We start from the raw sequence: 21,882 nt of genomic DNA, 5'->3' as shown, positions 1-21,882 counted from the left end.
AGTTTCCCGGGCCAGTCTTGAAGGAAAAATGTCAACTAAAGATTCTATGACCAGAGCCAGGTGGAACGTTCGCCTCAGCAACCAGGAACTAAGGAAGAAGACACACAGGGTGAGTGAAAAGCACTCATAACGCTGTCCTCAAAAATAATCACAATTCAACACAGGCTTAACACAGGTTGCTTCAAGTTCTCTTCTTAAGAAATAAAGTTCACTGTTCAGTAAATGTTCATAGTTTATAAGTTGTACCCAAAGGTCAGAGGTCAAGTGCTGTGTGTTGTAACGCAGTTCTAATTAAGCAGGATTTGATACAGCTGGGTTCTCAGTTGTTTGATATAAGAGTTCAGGCAGTTCTTAGTGAGAGTTCTTGGCATAGTTCTTTATCATAGCACAGTCACAAACAGGGACAAGTGAGAACAACATCTCACTGAGACGAGGGGAAATAAACTGGCGTGTAGTCAAGACACGCTGTACGCCGAGAGCCGAGGAGTTCCCAAAGTGACGTAGCAGTGCAGGTAGTCAGAGCCAGGATCCATGTCCGCTTGGGAGCCATCCTGGAATCTTCTGGAACACCAGGAAAAGACATACGGGAATTAAAGGGGGAGGCCAGTGTTACCTGAGCATAAGCTGCAGGAAGCTTCGGTGTCTTGAGCGCACAGCTGGAAGACGCAGTCAGGGTCACGGCTGGCGATCAGGTTTGGTATCTGTCTGGATCATGGAACGAGGCTCTGAAAGCCGTGAGGCAAAAACGAGGAAAGCAAGGTGACAAACAACAAACTAACGACAAGTGTCTGGCAGTTCATGAACAGAAAGTCAGGGTTTAAATAGTCTATCAATAATCAGTCACTCATCTGATCCAGGTGTGAAAACAAAACTGAGGGCGCCATCTGGTGGAGAAACAAACACATGACACTGGTAAAAAAGCAGAGTAAAAACCAGAGTCCAGGGGAAATCCTGACACAGACGTCAGAATAAAAGCGTGCAGAATGATGAACACCTGAGGAAAATACTAACACATATTGAACGCAAAGGCAGACCAGACTTATGATGTTGTTGTCCCCTTCAGCTGCTCCCATGTATTTGCGGTTACCACAGTGGATGCAGCCAGATCCACATTGCTATTTGGCACAAGTTTCATGCCGGATGCACTTCCTGACGCAACTCCAGTTGTACCTGGAGAAACACACACAGCCTTAGCTTCTGAGATCTGACAGGATCGAGCTCACACAGAGCAGACTGGCTGCACCAGACTTATGATGTAATGTAGATAAAAACAGAACCTCAGACGTGAACCATGACAGTACTCCCCCCTCCCCCACCACCACATTACAGTTTTATAAAACTTTCCTTCCCCCCCCCCCCCCCCCCGGTATGAAATATACTCGGGGATATAGCCATCATCATGTGCATCCGTCAAGAACCAGTTGACCAATTTCATTCATATTTAGCTTACAGGTGTACTGGGGTGATCCTCTGACACCAGTCAGTTACAGATGATTACAGTGACTTTGGGGTCAATTTCAAGGTCACAGCGAGATATTCAAGATATTTTCATTGCCACCCTTGTTAGCGCATTATCTCAAGAACCAGTTGATCAATTACATTCATGTTGAGTATAAGGGTGTACTTTGGTGATCCTTGACAACAGACGATTACCGTGACCTTGGGGTCAATTTCAAGGTCACGGCGAGATAGCACAATATCTCAAGAACCAGTTGACCAGTTACATTCATGTTTAGCATAAGCGTGTACTTTGGTGATCCCCCAACAACAGACGATTACGGGGACCTTGGGGTCAATTTCAAGGTACAGCGAGATATTCAACATATTTTTATTGCCACCCTTGTTAGTGCGATATCTCAGGAATCAGTTGCCCAATTTCATTCATATTTAGCATGTGTGTACTTGGGTGATCCCCAACACTGTGTATTACTGATTTTGGGGACTGGGGGGATATGTCATCTTGGCTGGTTTGAGAGGTATTGTGTCAACTCACCGGTCATTTTCAAAGCTGAAGTCTGTGCTGGTGATTATATTATACTGATTTAAACATTTTCTCCCCCATATAGGTGGATGATCTGGACAAAATATTAGAAACATTTTTAAAGTATCCTGCAAAACACTTCCAGATTCTGTAACCTATTTCTTTGATCAACTTAAGTACTGTGGTGAGGAAACCGAGTATAATCACTTTTATGATACTTGAGAGTGGTTTTTGCTTCTCTTTGCTAGGCCGTAGACGCGATTGCAGGTTGCAGTCCGACTCTTTAGGGGATTTGTACCGCGCTCTGGAGCAGACCAGTTTGTCCGCCTCGACTGACCACAGACCAGGCAGCCGCCTGGAGTACAAGCGCTCATTCGTGCGCCGAGTGAATGACCCACTGCTTAATGAAAAGCTTCACCGCCTCCGCATCCTCAACAACGCACTGAAGGTAAAACACAGCTCCAATCCTTCTGACTGATGTTTATTAGTTTCTTTATCTGCATGTGTTTTATAGGTTCACCTCCATTTATTGCATTTACCTCCTTACAGAATGTCCCTCTTCAGGACACAAACCCATCACTGGGTTATCTAGGTTAGCGTGGGAGGATCGGTGTGACGTCTTGAACATATCGCACTGCCTGTGCCTCACGCAGCCTGCAGCTGGAGATTAAAGGCATCAGAATTTTTAACGCTCGGGTGTGCAGCTGTCCTTCGTTTAATTGTCCTTCGGTCCTGCTCACCATGCAGAAGCGGGGAGACTCAGTGTTCCTCTCAGTTCCATCAATTTTGCTCAAAGATAAGAAGCGTCACAGCTGTTCAAACAGATGATGAGCTTGATAAGTTAAATAGTAAATTCACAGAGTTTAAAAGGGGCAAATACGCACTTTGGGTCCATGTAAAAGACTTGTTGGAAAGCTGTTCATATGCATGGCCGTTTTCCTTTTGCTTCTTTTGACTGGAAGATTCTGCAGGTAACGTGCAAAATCAAGGAGGTGACGATCGTTCACAGGAGTTTCTTAATGCATGTGTGAATAAGTATGTTTGCTCTATGAGTGTACGTACGTGGTGTTCAGAATATATTTCATATTTCATGTTCTACATCAGCAGTGACTACACAATATTTTGGGGTTCTTATACAAATTGTAAATCAAGTGCTGTGCCTCAGTGATTGTGAATGTACACTGTTGTACCTTTCAAACAGGAATAAGAGAAAATATGAGCCACAAGCTTCCCTCAAAGCAGGGGCACAAACATGCTGTAATGCTGGGCAATAATGAACTAGTATTGTAAATTACAATGGAATGAACAGAACAGTTGTCTATTTTTGTATGTATGATGTCTACCTTATTGTTTGTACAACGGTTTTGTATTTCTAAGTATTTAGTCTGGCGAATACTGGTGTCAAACCCCATAAACTTTCCATTTTTAAAGGGGTCATATTGTGCAAAATGTGATTTATTTTTTACCCCTAAACTTTAAGGTTGGTGTTTGATGGTAACATCCTCAAAGTCCCACAATTCTATGGCTGTGCATATAAGCGGAAACTACTTTGCTATAAGCAAAATTTAAGTTGCATATCTGAACTTGCTCACTGAGTCAGTCTGCTCCTCTGTGCAACTTTGCACATGTGTGGGGGAGAGATGAAGAGAGAGATCCTCTCATAATGCATTTTGCATGATATACGAAAAGTAGCGCACAATATTTTGTGCATATTCCTGTGAACTCCTGCATGCATGTCCAACGAGCATTTGCAAATAATGACCAGAAACACACATTGGTGATTTCAATTAGGGTTAGGGTTACAGTAATAATGAGTGCAACCCAAAATCAGATGACATGGAAAATGAAAATAAAAAATACGCAGTGATCCTTAGGGCCCTGTCCCACTGGCGTTTAGGAGGATTTGCGTATGGATTGCGCACAAAATTGGCCCATATTCGCCAAACATCCGCAATATCCGTGAAACATGCCTGTATGAGTCGGCCGTCATCCGAACACGCCTGTGATCATCCGCAGAGGCACGTATGTCCACAGCCAGGATTTTGAGCTGTTCAAAATCTGAATGCGGATGACATCCGCCTTACATACTCCATATATACTCAATTCATACACAATACATACTCAATGCGCTGTATATCTGCCGTTAACTGCTGATATTCGCAACTGACGGGGATTTGCGGCTTGGCAGCGGACCGGGACAGTGTGTAAAACAGATCTATTGCGTGCCCATCATGTCCACATCACAAACTAAAATAAGCTGTAGCGAATGCATAGAAATTGGCCACGAATAAAGCGTTTTTATTACATCTGCTTTGCAGCTGATTTGCGGACAATCTGTGAATGCATAACAAACACGTCACGTAAACCAGTGTGGCAGAAAGCGACATACCTGCCAGTCAGTGCCGGTCTGGCTGTGTAAGTCCACAAAGACATAATAGCTGCTGCAATCCAGGACTTTTATTTAACATCAACAAAAGGAAGAGTTGCTGTTTACCCACAACTCACTCAAAAAACAAAAAAACAAAAAAAAAACACCGTCTCACATCCCGAGCGGCTTCCCCCCTCCCGCTCCCCAAACTCATGAACAGTTAACCCTCGCATGACAACACTCTGTGATCAACTTGTCCAAGTCCAGCAAATGCTCCCGAGGCTGTATTGTTGGTGTGAATAGTGATGCTGAAAGGCCCGAGTGCGCTTCTTTTATGACCGCAATGCAGATGTTGTGCACGCGCAACACGTGCGCTATGCATTCATAATACACCTGTAATACTGCCGTGATAATCTCAATGTGTTGGATCAGTTTCCTCACTACATGCGTTATATAACCGTGATTGTTCATCATATATTCGCTATATATTATTAATATATCCGTAATTCATACTGGGACATTTGTCATTTTTGGCCATTTTTGTTGCGGACGACAACGAACGCCCGCAATTTGTATACTCAATTCATGCGCAATTAATCCTCTCCCCAGTGGGACAGGGCCCTTACATTTACTTTGAATTCTGTTTCATTGCAGACAGTATGAACCCAAGATAGATCATGTTTTGTGTGGTCAACTTCATTTAGTTTAATAATATACATCCATTACTGCATTTAAGGCCTGCAACATATAAATAAAAACTGGGATGAGTGCAATTTATTCTAAATACAATATTTATAATAAATTGCATCCATCCCCACTCGTAATGTGTTGCAGGCCTTGACAAATGAAAAGAAGTTGACCACACAAAATATGAAATATCTTGGGTTCATACTGTATGCAGTGAAACAGAAGTATGTAAATGTAAGGATCACTGGTTTTTTTTGGGGAAAGGGGGGGGGCTCCTTATTGTTCCAACTTTTTCTGATTTGGGGTTGTAAAAGATCAATTTTACCTTGATGATGTGATGGCTGCCTGTTGGCTGATGAACATGTGGGATATGCAACTTTTTGTGCATTACTTTACGTACGTTTTACTATGAATTTTTTGTGAGGACAACATGTGGCGAGCTCCAGCAGCTCCTTCCCATTTAAAGTAACAGGCACAGAAATAGATTGTTTTTACTTCTGCAGTGTTGCACGAACACACTCTTTCCACCAACGTTATATGTCAGTACCACGAAGTGTAGCAGGAGAAACAGATTCCAACCTGTTAGTATAGAATAATGTTTATCTCCTGGGAAGTTCATGCATCATTTAAAAAGGTACATTACCTAGGCTTTTTGTGTGCTTTCTTGACATTTGGCATAAATATTGAGATCATCCATCTGCTGTCTTATTTTGTTGTGGTTCAAGCCAACCTGAGTGCAACAGTAAATTCAACCAGTCAGCTTATATCAATGTGCAGCAGAAATAACCTGCTGTTGAGAGCAGGCACGGGTGCATGTCAGCACATAAAATAAAAAAGTAATTTGTTTGTATATAATTCTGCATGTCGCTTAAAGGCCACGCCGACACACAGCACAGAAATACAAGCTTGTCAACATAAACTTGAAAATAGACTGTTTAAGGATGAATCACCAAAATTTCAAAGTATGTTTGGCTCCAAAGGTACCTGAGGATGTCTGTTAGATTTGTTGAAAAAATGTATCATATATTATTTTTACTCTTTGGCAGCGAAATTCATTTTTTAGTATTTAACATGAGAGATGATTAACTGCATTTGTTAAGTGTTGAGTGTATAAGCATGCTTTGTAAAATACATTAACATGCCATTTGAAATTGACATTGCACAAGTTTGCCATATTGTAGCTTCATTACTTTTTTTTATTCAATAAAATTAAAATACCTAACAGCTGTGAAAGAAGTGTATTTCATGTAACATGCTGTTACATTTTTAACCCCATATTGCTCAGGGAATGTTGACATTGACAATGTGAAGAGTCGCAGTATTCCTGCATTTTCTGTATATGTAGCTGGGAGTCTGGGTTGGGGAGGGGGGGCATAGATGTGCTTTTTATGCCTGTATTCATGTGCACAGTATCCCTGATGTTTATCGCTGTAATTCGTAATTCTTAATGTTCAAAATTCATCCCTCTGAATGTTTTTTTCTCAGCCAGGGTGCTGTACACTATTTGTAATACAATTTAGTGCCACGACAAAAATGGGGTTTCAGTCTTGCACGTCACTCATGATGATGCACATTCAATGCAACCACATTCGTCATTATTTTTATTTATGTTAATCTTTGGTGAAAAAGCACTAAAACAGGCGTGCTTGCATGACGTCAATACTCAAACCATAGATTGCTGGATTAAGAATTGGTGGGAATATTAAAAAATACAAAGATAAAAACAGCCTAGTTCTATAAGGCAGGTGACTGATGTTTAACCAACTTTGCACTATTTAAAAAAGTACCCAGTAGAGTAGTTAATTACTGCTAAGAGATGGGGAGAACAAATGTGTAGAATTTTGAACTTGGATTTCCTGAATGAGAACATGCATGTCCTCAGGATGTGTCCATACAAATAGAAGCTGATGATCAATTGTGGACCAGATTTATCAGTACAGGTGAGTCTCACTGGTAAGTAATTAGTACAGTGCACCTTTCTGTGGTTCTCTTGCAGAGCAAATAAAGATAAATAAAATAAAAACAGACATGCTACCTTGGGGTACAACCAAGTAAAACCAATACAGTAGTGTTCAGAATAATAGTGCTATGTGACTAAAAGATTAATCCAGGTTTTGAGTATATTTCTTATTGTTACATGGGAAACAAGGTACCAGTAGATTCAGTAGATTTTCACAAATCCAACAAGACCAAGCATTCATGATATGCACACTCTTAAGGCTATGAAATTGGGCTATTAGCAAAAAAAAAAAAAAAGTAGAAAAGGGGGTGTTCACAATAATCGTAATGTGGAATTCAGTCAGTGAGTTTGTCAGTTTTGTGGAACAAACAGGTGTGAATCAGGTGTCCCCTATTTAAGGATGAAGCCAGCACCTGTTGAACATGCTTTTCTCTTTGAAAGCCTGAGGAAAATGGGACGTTCAAGACATTGTTCAGAAGAACAGCGTATTTTGATTAAAAAGTTGATTGGAGAGGGGAAAACCTATACGCAGGTGCAAAAAATTATAGGCTGTTCATCTACAATGATCTCAAATGCTTTAAAATGGACAAAAAAAAAAAAAAAAACACGCGTGGAAGAAAACAGAAAACAACCATCAAAATGGATAGAAGAATAACCAGAATGGCAAAGGCTCACCCACTGATCAGCTCCAGGATGATCAAAGACAGTCTGGAGTTACCTGTAAGTGCTGTGACAGAAGACGCCTGTGTGAAGCTAATTTATTTGCAAGAATCCCCCGCAAAGTCCCTCTGTTAAATAAAGACGTGCAGAAGAGGTTACAATTTGCCAAAGAACACATCAACTGGCCTAAAGAGAAATGGAGGAATATTTTGTGGACCGATGAGAGTAAATTGTTGTTTTTTGGGTCCAAGGGCCCGCAGACAGTTTGTGAGATGACCCCCACTAAATACTAGTTTAGTGATTCACAGGATTGCTAAAAAAGCAGTTTGAACATAATAGTTTTCAGTTTGTAGCATCAACAGCAGATGCTACTATTATTGGGAACACCCCCTTTTCTACTTTTTTTTTTTTTTTACTAATAGTGTTGGGAAAGTGTAATGACACGAACCCACAACAGGGGGCGTAAATGAATGGACAATAGATGAGTCAAATACAACACTTTACTGTTGTGAAATGTGCACAACGAATACAGACAAATGCGGAATTTGGTTCACAATCAAAATATACAAAGTGACGTGTGGGTAGGCTCGAGGATAGGAGACGTCCATCCCGAGTAGAACCGGATCCCACACGATTTCCACTGCCACCGAACCCAAAGGATACTGGAGCCGCCAAGTCCCGAGTCCCCAGGTGGTCACCGTCTCCGACTGTCGGATCTGGTACTGCTGGCAGGAAGCAGAAGGCAGAAGTAATGAATGTGTGAAAAACACACCCAGTAAACAGTCAGCAAGTTCTTCTTGTATTAGTCTAGTGGGAAAGACACCTCCACCTCAAGTACACAGTTTATGCAGAGTCTGTAATCCTACTTATTGAAGTTCGGAGTGAGGAGTGAAGTGCGTCACTCCACCATCCGCGAACCCAGCCTCCAGCTGAAAGTAGCGATCAAGATACCGTTACAGATACAGTTCAACACACACGACAACAAGTAACATGCCTCAGCACAACAACGGCTGAGAATTTACCGTAAAGGTAGATGATATCTCGGCGACGAGGTGGAGATGTCGTCCGGCTTTTGTGTGTGTGGGTGATGACCAGGTGATTGGTGACAGCTGTCATAGTTGATGAGTGACAGCTGTCACCCCGGCTGTTCCTGTGAGGCGGCAGCGCCCTCTCGTGCCTGAAGCCTGCACTTTAGGCAGGGCGCTCTCTGGTGGTGGTGGGCCAGCAGTACCTCCTCTTCAGCGGCCCACACAACAGGACCCCCCCCTCAACAGGCGCCTCCTGGCGCCCGACCAGGCTTGTCCGGGTGTCGCCGGTAGAAATCGGCCAGGAGGGCCGGATCCAGGATGAAGCTCCTCTTCACCCAGGAGCGTTCTTTGGGTCTGTGCCCCTCCCAGTCCACTAAGTACTGGAACCCCCGGCCCTTCCGACGGACGTCCAGGAGCCAGCGTACAGTCCAAGCCTGCTCCCCGTCGATGATCCGGGCAGGAGGCGCCGCCGGTCCGGGAGCACAGCGGGGTGAGGTGTGGTGTGGCTTGATCCTGGAAACATGAAAAACCGGATGGACCCGCAGTGAAGCTGGGAGCTGGAGCTTCACTGCGGCCGGACTGAGGACTTTGAGGATCTTGAATGGACCAATGTACCTGTCCTATAGTTTGGGTGAGTCCACTTGGAGGGGGATGTCCTTCATAGAAAGCCACACCTCCTGCCCAGGCTGGTATGCAGGGGCCGGGGAACGCTGGCGGTCTGCATGGGCCTTAGCCCTCGTCCGGGCCTTCAACAAGGCAGAACGGGCGGTGCACCACACCCGACGGCACCTCCGCAGGTGGGCCTGGACCGAGGGCACACCAACCTCTCTCTCCACCACAGGAAACAATGGGGGCTGGTACCCCAGACATACCTCAAACGGGGAGAGGCCAGTGGCAGAGGACACCTGGCTGTTATGCGCATACTCGATCCAGGCCAGATGTTCACACCAGGCCGTCGGGTGTGCGGACGTCACACAGCGCAGGGCTTGCTCCAATTCCTGGTTGCCCCGTTCTGCCTGTCCGTTGGTCTGCGGGTGATACCCAGACAAGAGGCTCAGGGTGGCCCCCAGTTCTCAGTAGAAACTCCTCCAGACTTGAGAGGAGAACTGGGGACCTCGATCCGAGACGATGTCCACTGGTATCCCATGCAGACACACGACGTGGTGGACCAGGAGGTCTGCTGTCTCCTGGGCCGTAGGGAGCTTCGGGAGGGCCACGAAGTGGGCCGCCTTGGAGAATCGGTCCACTATCGTGAGGATGGTAGTCATGTCCCGGGACGGCGGTAGGCCCGTGACGAAGTCCAGGCCGATGTGGAACCAGGGGCGATGGGGCACAGGTAACGGTTGGAGGAGTCCCTGTGCCCGTTGGTGATCAGCTTTTCCCCTGGCGCAGGTGGTGCAGGCCTGGACATAGTCCCGGACATCGGCTTCCATGGACGCCCACCAGAAGCGCTGCCGGACCACTGCCACGGTCCTTCGCACCCCCGGATGGCAGGAGAATTTGGAACCTTGACAGACGTCCAGGACAGCAGCTCTGGCTTCTGGTGGGACGTAGAGGCGGTTCTTAGGTCCTTTAAAGGGTCCGGGTTCCATGCCAGGGCCTCCCGGACGGTCTTCTCCACGTCCCAGGTGAGGGTGGCCACGATAGTGGACTCAGGTAGTATGGATTCCGGTGGATCCGACAGCTCGGTTTTGACTTCGACTTCGTGAACCCGGGACAGAGCATCCGATCTTTGGTTCTTGGTCCCGGGGCGGTAGGTGATCCGGAAGTCAAAACGCCCGAAGAACAATGACCAACAGGCTTGCCTGGGCTTCAGCCGCTTGGCGGTCCTGATATACTCCAGGTTCCGGTGGTCCGTGAAAACCATAAATGGTACCGTGGCTCCCTCTAACAGATGTCTCCACTCCTCAAGAGCCTCCTTCACCGCGAGGAGTTCCCGATTGCCCACGTCATAGTTCCGCTCAGATGGGGTCAACCTGCGTGAGAAATAGGCACAAGGATGGAGAATCTGATCGGACACCCCGCTCTGGGACAGCACGGCTCCTATCCCTGAGTCCGAGGCGTCCACTTCTACCACAAACTGGCGGCTAGGATCGGGCTGCACCAGAACTGGTGCAGTCGAAAACCGGCGTTTCAACTCCCTAAACGCGGCCTCGCACCGATTCCGACCAAGTAAATGGTACTTTGAGGAGGTCAGAGCTGTCAGGGGGCTAACTACCTGACTGTAGCCCTTTATGAACCTCCTGTAGAATTCGCAAAGCCGAGGAACTGTTGCAGCTTCCTACGGCTTGTCGGTTGGGGCCAGTCTCTCACCGCCGCGACCTTGGCCGGATCAGGGGCGACGGAGTTGGAGGAGATTATGAACCCCAGGAAGGACAAGAAGTGCGGGTGGAACTCGCACTTCTCGCCCTTCACAAAGAGCCGGTTCTCCAACAACCGCTGCAGGACCTGACGTACATGCTGGACATGGGTCTCAGGATCCGGGGAAAAAATGAGAATATCGTCTAGGTATACGAAGACGAATCGGTGCAGGAAGTCCCGCAAGACGTCATTACCAAAGCCTGAAACGTCGCGGGGGCATTAGTGAGGCCGAACGGCATGACCAGGTACTCAAGTGACCTAATGGGGTGTTGAATGCCGCCTTCCACTCGTCTCCCTTCCGGATCCGAACCAGGTGGTACGCGTTCCTAAGATCGTGTTTTGTGAATATTTGGGCTCCATGCAGGGGCGTGAACACCGAATCTAACAGGGGTAGAGGGTACCAGTTGCGGACCGTGATCTCGTTCAGTCCCCTGTAGTCAATGCATGGACGGAGGCCACCGTCTTTCTTGCCCACAAAAAAAGAAACCAGCACCCATCGGGGAGGTGGAGTTCCGGATCAGCCCGGCAGCTAACGAGTCCCGGATGTAGGTCTCCATTGATTCGCGCTCAGGACGTGAGAGGTTGTACAGCCTGCTGGACGGGTACTCAACGCCCAGGATCAAATCAATGGCACAATCGTACGGACGGTGTGGGGGAAGGGTGAGCACCAGATCTTTGCTGAAAACGTCAGCAAGATCGTGGTACTCGATCGGCACCGCCGTCAGATTGGGGGGGACTTTTACCTCCTCGTTAGCATTCAAACCGGGGGAACCGAGGATCCTAAACACTCCCGGTGGCAGGTTTCGCTCCACTGAGCCACAACCCCAGACGGCCAATCAATCCGGGGATTGTGTTTAATCATCCATGGGAAGCCCAAAATCACGCGGGAGGTAGAACGAGTCACATAAAACTCAATCTCCTCCTGATAATTCCCAGACACTACCAAAGTTACTGGCAGTGTCTTGTGTGTGATAAAAGGGAGAAGGGTGCCATCTAGGGCCCGCACCTTCAATGGTGAAGGGAGCGCCACTAGAGGGCGCCCTACTTCCCTTGCCCATCTGCTGTCCAGCAGATTCCCTTCTGACCCCGTGTCCACCAGTGCTGGGGCCTGAAGGGTTAGATCCCCACTCAGGATCGTAACTGGGAGACGTGCAGATATGCGTGTATGTTCCACATGAATGTTATGACCCACCCTTAGCCCAGTCTCTAAAGGCGAGTGTTGTCATTTTGGCCGTTTGGGGCAGTTTTTCTGTATATGCTCTTTTGAGCTGCAGAGAAAACACTCCCCATGGGCCAGCCTCCTCATTCTGTCATCTGATCTCCTTTTGGCCCTGCTCGTCTCCCTAACAACGTCAGCAGGGGGAGCTGTTGCCACACGGAGTGCTGAGGCTGTGGAGCGTGGGGAGGGCGGAACCTTTTTGGACCCGGAAGGTAGAGGGACGGCGCGTGCCCGGCCACATTCTTCGTCTCGCTCCCGACGGCGTTGTTCTAACCAATTGTCTAATCGTATGACTAGATCAATAAGCCCGCCTTTGTAAATGGACTGTCTCTGGTCCTAAAGGAGCATCTGGTGACGGGTCCGCGCGTCGGGACGCAGCCAGCGCAGTGCGGCGGCACAGGAAAAACACCTCCGTGTTGATAACCATTTGTAAAATCCAGGCGGCTTTTGATGGCTTTCAGTGGAGTGAGTATATGAGAAATTGTTTAACAGCTGGACATGTTCCAACTTGTCCTTAAGGCTTCCAACGGAGGTGTTTTTCCTGTGGCGGAGCGTTGCGGCGGCTGCGAGCCGACGCTGCAATCCACCCGCACGTCTTTCATTAAAAAAAATCTCCTTTAACAGTGGAATATCCAGATAAAATGCTGAAACCTACTTCTTCTGAAACTTCTCTGTTCTCTCACGACGTCCTGGATCAATAGAGCCTGAAATGTGGAGGTTTTCAGCTTGAAACAGGCTGACGACGGCGCCTGAGAGCGCTGCACAACGTCTCGCACCGTGGGAAGTCCTTAAAGCGACAATATCACCTCAAAATCTCTCATCAGCCGTTAAAATTTTCACCGAAAACCAGCTTAATTTTTCGAACCGTGTCCACTTCGATGTGTCTCACAGGTTTAGAAAAAATTTTGATCAAACAAAGCGCCAATCTCTCAGCAACTTCTCAGACAAAGGAATTCCGACGAGGAGCTGGACGACTCCTCCCACAAGGAGTGCTCACAGGCGAATGACGTCACCGACAGGCGTGGAAAAACTCACGCATGCGCACGAGGGTTCAAGCATGTCTGACGTAAAAACATATGAATGAAATCCATATGGTTTTTGAAAAAAATAAAAAGGACCTATACTTTATTGACAGCCCTCGTGTATATATATATATATATATATGAATAATGCTACAGCAGACTTGCTTTTCAGGGGTGCTTGAGGAAGATATCCAGGTCAGGATATGTTACCCTCCTACCTAATCATAAGTGGGAAGGTCAAATAATACATGAGTAGGGAAGATGTGAATTGAGAGAATTTACACAAAAGAGGGCTCAGACACTTCAGAATGGAGGATGAAATATGTGATAATACTGCAGCAGACTTGCTATGCAGGGGGGTGGGGGGAAGATATTCTGTTAATGATCACTTTCATGTTCCTATATAAACCTGTATTTGTACTCACACTGGAGCTATATTTTGAGCCAGTAACATACTTTTTAAATAAGTATATTTGCCGTATGGCAGAGACAGTGCACTGCATGAGCAGGTGCTGAGAGATGCACAATGTCATGAAACAGAAAAGCACCTTTTTTACCACAGGAAAGGCAAGGCAGCACAGAATGAGAAGCACCTTGTGACAAATTCTGAGCAGTTTTTACTTCAAATAAATAAATAATAGCAATGTAGCGGAGCATTTGTGGTGCCTATAAATAAAATCACTGCTTTATAAATCTTCCCTCTGGAAGCAAGCTAAAGGCTCCGGTGAAAGCATACTCTTATTCTGTTCCATAAAGGACTAAAAAAAGAATCCAAATAGCTTGTTTGCTGAATATCATAGCTCATCACCTCCACTGCTGATTTATTTTAACATGCACTGTGGAGTGCACAATTTAAGACAGGTCAGGACAAGCTAGAGGGATTATGTCTCCCATCTGTCTTGAGATGCCTAGGAATGCCCTCGGAAGAGTAAGAGGGCTTAGCCAAGGATAGGGAAGTGTGGGAGGAGCTGCTTGGTCTACTGCTACCATGCCCTGGATAAGTGGCGGAAAATGAACGAATGAAATTAATCTACACTGAAAAAAATGCTACTTTGGATCAACTTAAAAAGATTGATGTAATTTGTTACAGCTAATTTTTTTAGTTTCTCACAATGTATATTTATGATTTTGTAAAGTGATTACAGCAGATTTAAACTGGAAACCACAATTTTCCATTAGACCAATGTAAATAAGTACTTTGAATGAAGTGCACTGTGTTTCACTTTTTTCAGCGTATGTACAGTTTGTATGTCATGTATATCCATGAAAAAACTGCCTCATCATCTGTCACAGGCCAACAAAAGTGACATCATAACATCTATTTCATTACCCAGAATACCTGAATTATTTACATTAGTTCATGTAATCACCAAGAGGGGGCATTTCAAGGATGCAGACTGTACATCACTCTGCCCATAGGGTTTCACTCTATGTACATGCGGTTACCGTCTTATTTCAGAATCTTTGCCCATCAGTTAATTAGCTCCACAGTTCAATGTCAAGTAACTTCTTTATCATCTGCTGCCTGGAATCACTGTATACAACATTTAGGTTATAGTAAAATACATTAACATAACTTCACCCTTCAAAAATATGTATTTTATCATCCGGAAGGTGTTTGTGGGATGCCTTTTTTATATACATTAATTAACGCAATTGTGAAGCAATCAGAAATGTCTATGAAACTGTATGTGTGGACATGCTAATAATTTATATTCTGCAGAAAGGTCGATAGATGACATTACCCAATCAGTGATAGTGATGGTTACTGTATGCAAAATAAAACATTATGCAGGCTTTCCATTTGATAATATTGGTGCTCGCGCTAATTTTGGGATTTGATATATAGCTTGAAGGGGACAAATATGACTCCCCTGGATGGGCCTACTAATACCACTAGGCCTCAGGGTTAACATAGGAGGACGACTTCTTGACACCAGCACAATTTTCTTAATCACTCAACTAAGTTAGCGCTACTGCATCACAGCGAGAAAGTCCTGGGTTCAAATCTGACCTGGTCCTTTCTGTGTAGAGTTTGTGTGTTCGTCCCCTCTTTGTGTGTGTTCCCTCTGGGTGCTCTTGCTTCTGCTAATTTCCAAAGACATACAGGCCAGGAAAACTGGAAACTCAGAAATTACCTGTAGGTGTATGAGTTTGTTTGGTCAGGAAGCGGCTCCAGCCTCATGTGACCCTTAACAGGACTAAGCAGGTTCAGATAATGAATAAATCAATTAAATATTTATACTTTTTCAAACTTCACAAAACACTGTCCTCCAAGTGCAGCAGCGACAGCTGCTTAAGTTTCTTCCCTTAACGTTTGAGATGGAAGTATCTGTGACTGTGCTCTGTGTCTCGGAACCAATTCTTAAAGACGTGCACGAGTTTCAAATAAGGCCAGCTGGTCTCATGACATGGATTGGTTATGAGCTGAACACAGTGGTGGAGTTTTCTTAAATTTGATTAAGACTCACATGTGGTACTTATAAAACCTATTTTCCAGTGCACCACGCCTTATTATGTTCACTCGTCCTTTCAGGCTAAAACCAACCAGAACCACGCTGAGCATCACTTTGGATCATTAATAAGCAAAAAATGTCTCACTATCGTGTGGCACTCCTCATGGTCATGGTTGTCTTTCTACTTTGTGGTGAGTGTGATATAATTGTTTCCTTCTCCAACTCACATCTGCAAAATTTTGATGACGCTTCTGAAGATTGTAGCACTTTCAGCAAAAACTGCAACAATTAAATGGCTACACTGTTTTCCCCCTTTGATCACAGTGGTTCAAAATGAGGCTAAAGCCTTCCCGTTGTCTTGTCCCATTCTGAACGGGGTGTGCCGAAAAATATGCTTACCAACTGAAATGTTCTTTGGACCTCTGGGCTGTGGAAAAGACTTCCAGTAAGACTTGATGTCTAAATAAACCTTGTGAATATGCTGTGTGGTTTTATTTGCAAAGGAGAAATAACTCGTGCTGTAAAATCTTTCCAGATGCTGTGTGTCTCACTTTCTATGAAACTGGAATGATGCAACAATCGATTCTGGTTCTTCCACTCAGGATGAGACCCGACAGAAGAGGCTGCTGTGGAAGCTCATATCTAAACTGATATTTTAAAAAAAAGATCAGTTTTGGCTTTTTATTGTGATGAATGATTTCGATTTTTAAGCTAAATTATTTTCTTTCTTTCCTTAACTTGTTTTTGTACTTTCATGCAGCTCAAATGTCTGAAATTGAGTAAAACAGCAGATAACACTGACATTTCTATTACATGTGAGAATAAGATTGTAGAGGTTTAACTAATCTTTTGATTAAAAGTATACAAGATCATCCTGTGTATTTGATTTTAGACTATCAACAGAAGTGGTTATACTCTGTAAAGATGTTTTCTGCCATAATCAAGAGGATAATTTAAGAGCCAATGTTTACATGGGACTGTGATAGTGACCAACTCACCAAACAAACATACACCAAAAATTTGGGCCAAATTCCATATGGTGACCTCACCAGGTGTCATCAAACTTCACACCCAGAATGGCCTTAAACTGAAATTTGGTGAACAGGAAAGATTTGGACAGCTCTTACATGAAATGCTTTATCCCCCAAAGTACTTTTGTGATTTAAGTATTATAGGAGGACAGTTCTTCAAAATGATGACTAATGGGTTGGGAGATTGAACGCGTTGACTATAGGGGGCGCTTCAAGTTGACAAATTTTCAGAAATGCTCATATTTGTGAAGGTTATTACTGAATACAGGTTTAATCCCTCAGCAAGATTTGTATTGTATTAGAAAGGGCAAGATTTACCCTCTTTAAAACAACAAAAAAAAAAAAAATCAGTGGGGGATTGTATGCGTTGGCCACCAGGCGGCGCCAAAGTGGTCAAATATACAACTTTGGCGCCCTCTGGTGGCCAACACGTTTAATGAATTATAAACTGCATTTATGTTGAGATTAATCCGTCTTTTACACAAATCAATTGGAAAAGCTTTGGGGGACTTGCCAGTTTTTAATAAAAAAGCATTTTATTGGCACGGGAATCAGCTATATTTCCACATGGTGATGTAAGCATTATTGGCCCTACATGAAGAAGATAAAATGGTGAGTAGCAATCTTGAAAGCCTTCTTTTGTGCCTAGGCCTAGCAAAATAGCCCATTGGTCCTATATACTGGAAAGATTGCAACCTGTGAAATGCCAAAACCATTGCTGACTGACATAACTTGTGTGCTGGTTACAAATAGCTGCTTTGCAGTGGACAGAGATCCCTGTCACTCGGCTATGCTTTCTCATGATCATTATACAACATACATCTCATGTTTTCAACTTTCTAATCTGTATTTGTGGAATACGCAAGTAATACCTACTAGTAGTGTAGCACAGGCATTGTTTTTATAATGCAACATGTATTGTTCTGGGGTAATTCATCATCGTTTCGAAACTTCATATGTAAATTAGTGTGTAATCTGGTGCTTTGTTTAAGGTGACCAAACCTCAACATTGTAGATGCACATTGTGATCTTATTGAGATACCCCAAAGATGTTTCAATGGATATTAACACAATACATGTTATTCATCTGAAAAATGCAGTTTATGATCATTCATTAAACGCGTTGGCCACCAGAGGGCGCCAAAGTTGTATGAAAAACACAAATTTGACCACTTTGGCGCCGCCTGGTGGCCAACGTGTACAATCCCCCACTGATTTTTTTGTTTTAAAGAAGGTAAGTATTGCTCTTTCTAATACAATAAAAATCTTGATGGGGGATTAAACGTGTATTGAGCAATAGCCTTCACAAATTAGTGCTTCTGGAAATTCGCCAACTTGAAGCGCCCCCTATAGTCAATGCGTTCAATTCCCCAACTCAAATTAAGATAAGATAAACTTTATTGATCTCACAGAGGAGAAATTCACATGTTACGTCAGCTCTTAAAAAACACACAAGGTGGGTGCAAGTAGAGGAAAATGTTCATCAAACAGCGTGTGCAAAGATAAGCAATAATAATAATACTTGTAGCAGTACAAGACATAAGAAAATGAGATAGAAATAGAATATATATATATATATATGTACATATGGGTATATAAGTACATATGCATATATATAAACACGATTGGGATTTGAAAAACAGATAGAAGCATCTTATTTATAATATGTGAAGTGGGGTTTAGATGTGATAAGGTGACATTAGTGCCGGGATTTGTAAACGAGTTGTTATTGCACATGATTTGTGGACATATTGCATGCGGTTATTTCACAGTGTTATTGTACAGTCTGACAGCAGCAGGGAGGAAAGACCTGTGGTATCGTTCCTTCTTGCACTGAGGGTGCCTCAGCCTGTCACTGAACGAGCTGAATTAAATTAGTGATTATTTTGAAGAACTGTCCTCTTATAATACTTAGATCACAAAAGTACTTTGGGGGATTGAATGCATTTCATGTAAGAGCTGTCCAAATGTTTCCTGTTCACCAAATTCCAGTTTTAGGCCATACTGGGTGTGAACTTTGTAGGGAATTTGGCCAAAATTTTTGGTGTATGTTCGTTTGGTGGAGGGCACATCCAGTTAGCAAAGTTTGAGCAAAATCTGACTTGGTCACTATCACAGCCTGCCTGACTCTTATAAAAATTGGCTCTTAAAGCAGTTTGCTTAATGAAGAATTTAGCCACAAGCAAAAGCTCATCAGTGTGGGATGTTTTTTTTTTTTAATTTATTTTCTTGGCTGTTTGTAATCTATATTATAATACACAAGTGGCCTCTGTTTGCATGTGTGTGTGTGTGTGGCTTTGATCACGCAAAAAACTGGGGCAAGCTGACATTTGCCGTTTGATATGCTTATGTATTTTGAGTCAAAGATGGATGCTGGAATTTGATAGGACAAATATTTTTGGAGAAATTAGCAATTTTAGTTAACCATTAAACAATGGTCATTGTGTTCCAATGCACCATGGGAGTTTGGGGTTAACGTTTTAAATATTATTGTGGTTTGTTAGTTTAACAGCGTTAGTGTTAATGACTTATTTTGTTTTTGTAGGTTGGTTTAGTTAAGTCTCATGAAAATTCAGTAAGGTACTGTATGTCTTCTATAATATAGCATTTCAATTCTAAAGTAGAACTCTACTAGTATATCTAAAAAAGAAGAGTAGAGTTGTTCATGTTGCTCTTACCATGATTGAGTTAAATTTCAAATTGGTACAATGAGTGAAATGTGTAGTGTTTTTAATGTCTTTTGCCACTTTGTTTGTTAAATTAAAAGCATCTGGTTACAGCATGCGTGCGTGCGTGCGAGCGAGCGAGTGAGTGACTTCGACCACACACAAACTGGACAGCTCGCATTTGCTGTTTGGTGTGCTTATGTATTTTGGGTCAAGAATGAAAATGGAACAATGGATGTTGCTAACTACTTTCTGGACTCACACATCATTCCAGCAGCGGGCGATAAGTCATCTTTAAAGTGTGAGTGATTTCAAGGTCAATGTAAGTACATAATATAATTGTAAATACGTTAAAAATACATGGATGACACAAGAAAGTGTGTCACTCTTATTTCCATTGTGGTCCATTTAAAAATCAAATGACAAAATAAAAGTAGAAATAATAATTGTGTATTTATGATAAGACCCTAAACAATTTATAAATACATTAAGACTGTAAATTAACATTTAAAAATGACCTAATTAACAGGAAATAAATCTTGAGTTTTTCTTCTAAAACGTTTTGACATCTAAAGGTTCTAAAAACATTCTGGACTCACACGTCATTTCAACTCATTATACAAGCTTTGCTTAATTTATTACCACCCTTACCACAAAAATGTCAGCTACCTGTTTTATAAACACTACCCAATCTAGAGCTCGTGGATCCCCACGGACAACAAGCTAGATCTAATAAAGTTATTCACATACAACCCCAATCTGAAAAAGTTGGGACAATATAGAAAATGCATGAAGAAAAAAAAAAAAAAGAAATTCTTACTACATTTACTTTGATTTCTCTTTCAGTGCAGACAGTGTGAACCCAAATATGTCATCTTTTATGCCTGGCCAACTTAATTTAATTGTTAATATTCATCCTTTCCTGCATTTAAGGCCTCCAACACATTTTTTTAAAAACAAGTTGGGATGCTATATGAAACCAACTTATACATTATGATAATACATTAAAGAATGACAGGAATTATGCTTTGAACAACGCTGCAAATAAAATTCTATAATGAGGTGTATTTATTTTCAAAATTGTAATACAAACAGTACCATGTATCTATTAGTGCCAGTTGAGTCTTTTCATACATTTCCATATCCCCTTCAGAATGCAGCACACACACTCACACGTGTGCACACATGCATGCATGCACAGATCGCTGTTGGTCCAAAAGTATCCCCGACATGGTTGCCAGAAGGAAGCAGACAAGGCAGCACAAAAATAACAGGAAGAAAAGGAACTGAAAGCATGTGGACAAATGATACATCTCTTTTAGGTGAAATGTGAAAGATGCTACTGACTCTCTTTGGTTACTGCAGTTTCTTAGAATGGTTCTTAGTTATTCTGACTATTTTGTCTCCTCCCTCATCTTTGTGAGTTTCTGCTTTGCCTCCAGCACTGCGTTCTTCATGGCTCTTTTAGTGTTCATGGCGTGTAGACACTCCAGACATCGCAGCGTGGTGTACAGAGACACCATATTTCTGATCGGGCTTGCAAGAAAACAAGAACACTACGCGAATTGGCGTCCACATTTCCATCAACTTAATTTTTCCTTGTGTCTCTTAGTCCCTCTCACTTTAGACATAAAGAAATGAGAGGATAACTGTCATGGGTTTGAGCAAAAGTCAAATTGAACCTAATATGCAGAGTGGTCTCAAACATGAGGAAGTAGGTGCAAACAACGGTGATTTATTTTACAGAAGTGACAAATAGTCCAACAATACCAGGACAGGTGGTAACAAACTCAAAACATGTACCCAAAACCATACGCAGTAAAGACACATGTAAACTATTACATAGAACTACTAACAGTGACAGAACTAGAGGGAACATAAATGTTCATCACACTCAGGTCTTGGAAATAACCAGAAGAAACTGACATGAACATTATAAGGAATCAGCAAACTAACATGGGGGAAAATACAAACTAAAATACACTGAGGAACTAATGAATAAATGACTGATAAATCACTGACAGACCAAGCTGGGTAGCCCGAGAACCAGCCCTGAATTGGGCCAGATACTGGCCTCTCTCTCCTAGCCTGTGATTGGTTGGTGACCGAGACACGTCGTCAGCTCATGCGTCAGCCTCACGTTGATGTGGCGCGACCGCTGCTCGCCTATTGGTCTTTTAAAAGAGGGAATTCCAGCACTGCTCTCCTATTGGTTGTATAGGAGTGGGAAATCTCACTCGAAAATGGAGGCCAGTATCCGACCCAATTCATAGCCGAGCCGGTTGTTGGGCTAACAACTGGGAAGAGACACAGGAAGAAAGTTAACCAAACATACAAGCGAACCAAGATCATCAAAATAAAACAGGAAGTCTTCACTACCACAAAAATAGAAATGCAACTATAATAAACACTGGAATGAAAAAAAAAAGAAAAGTGATGCAAA

General features: G+C 43.3%; 1 protein-coding gene across 2 annotated transcripts in view; it reads left to right on the top strand.

Moving 5' to 3' along the window:
• Nucleotides 1-3,496, top strand: part of LOC117517571 (connector enhancer of kinase suppressor of ras 2-like) — a 123,595-nt gene extending 120,099 nt beyond the window's left edge. For both annotated transcript variants that reach the window (XM_034178649.1, XM_034178648.1), the window contains 2 exons: nt 2,230-2,429; nt 2,531-3,496. In XM_034178649.1, the coding sequence (XP_034034540.1) occupies nt 2,230-2,429; nt 2,531-2,578 (248 nt within the window). In that variant the 3' untranslated portion in view covers nt 2,579-3,496. The remainder of the gene's footprint in view (nt 1-2,229; nt 2,430-2,530) is intronic.
• Nucleotides 3,497-21,882: the final 18,386 nt, after the last annotated feature.

Source organism: Thalassophryne amazonica, chromosome 9 (genome assembly GCF_902500255.1).
Source record: "Thalassophryne amazonica chromosome 9, fThaAma1.1, whole genome shotgun sequence".
Lineage (NCBI taxonomy): Eukaryota > Metazoa > Chordata > Actinopteri > Batrachoidiformes > Batrachoididae > Thalassophryne > Thalassophryne amazonica.
Note: the sequence above shows the minus strand (reverse complement) of the source record. Positions and strands in the feature narration are given on the sequence as shown.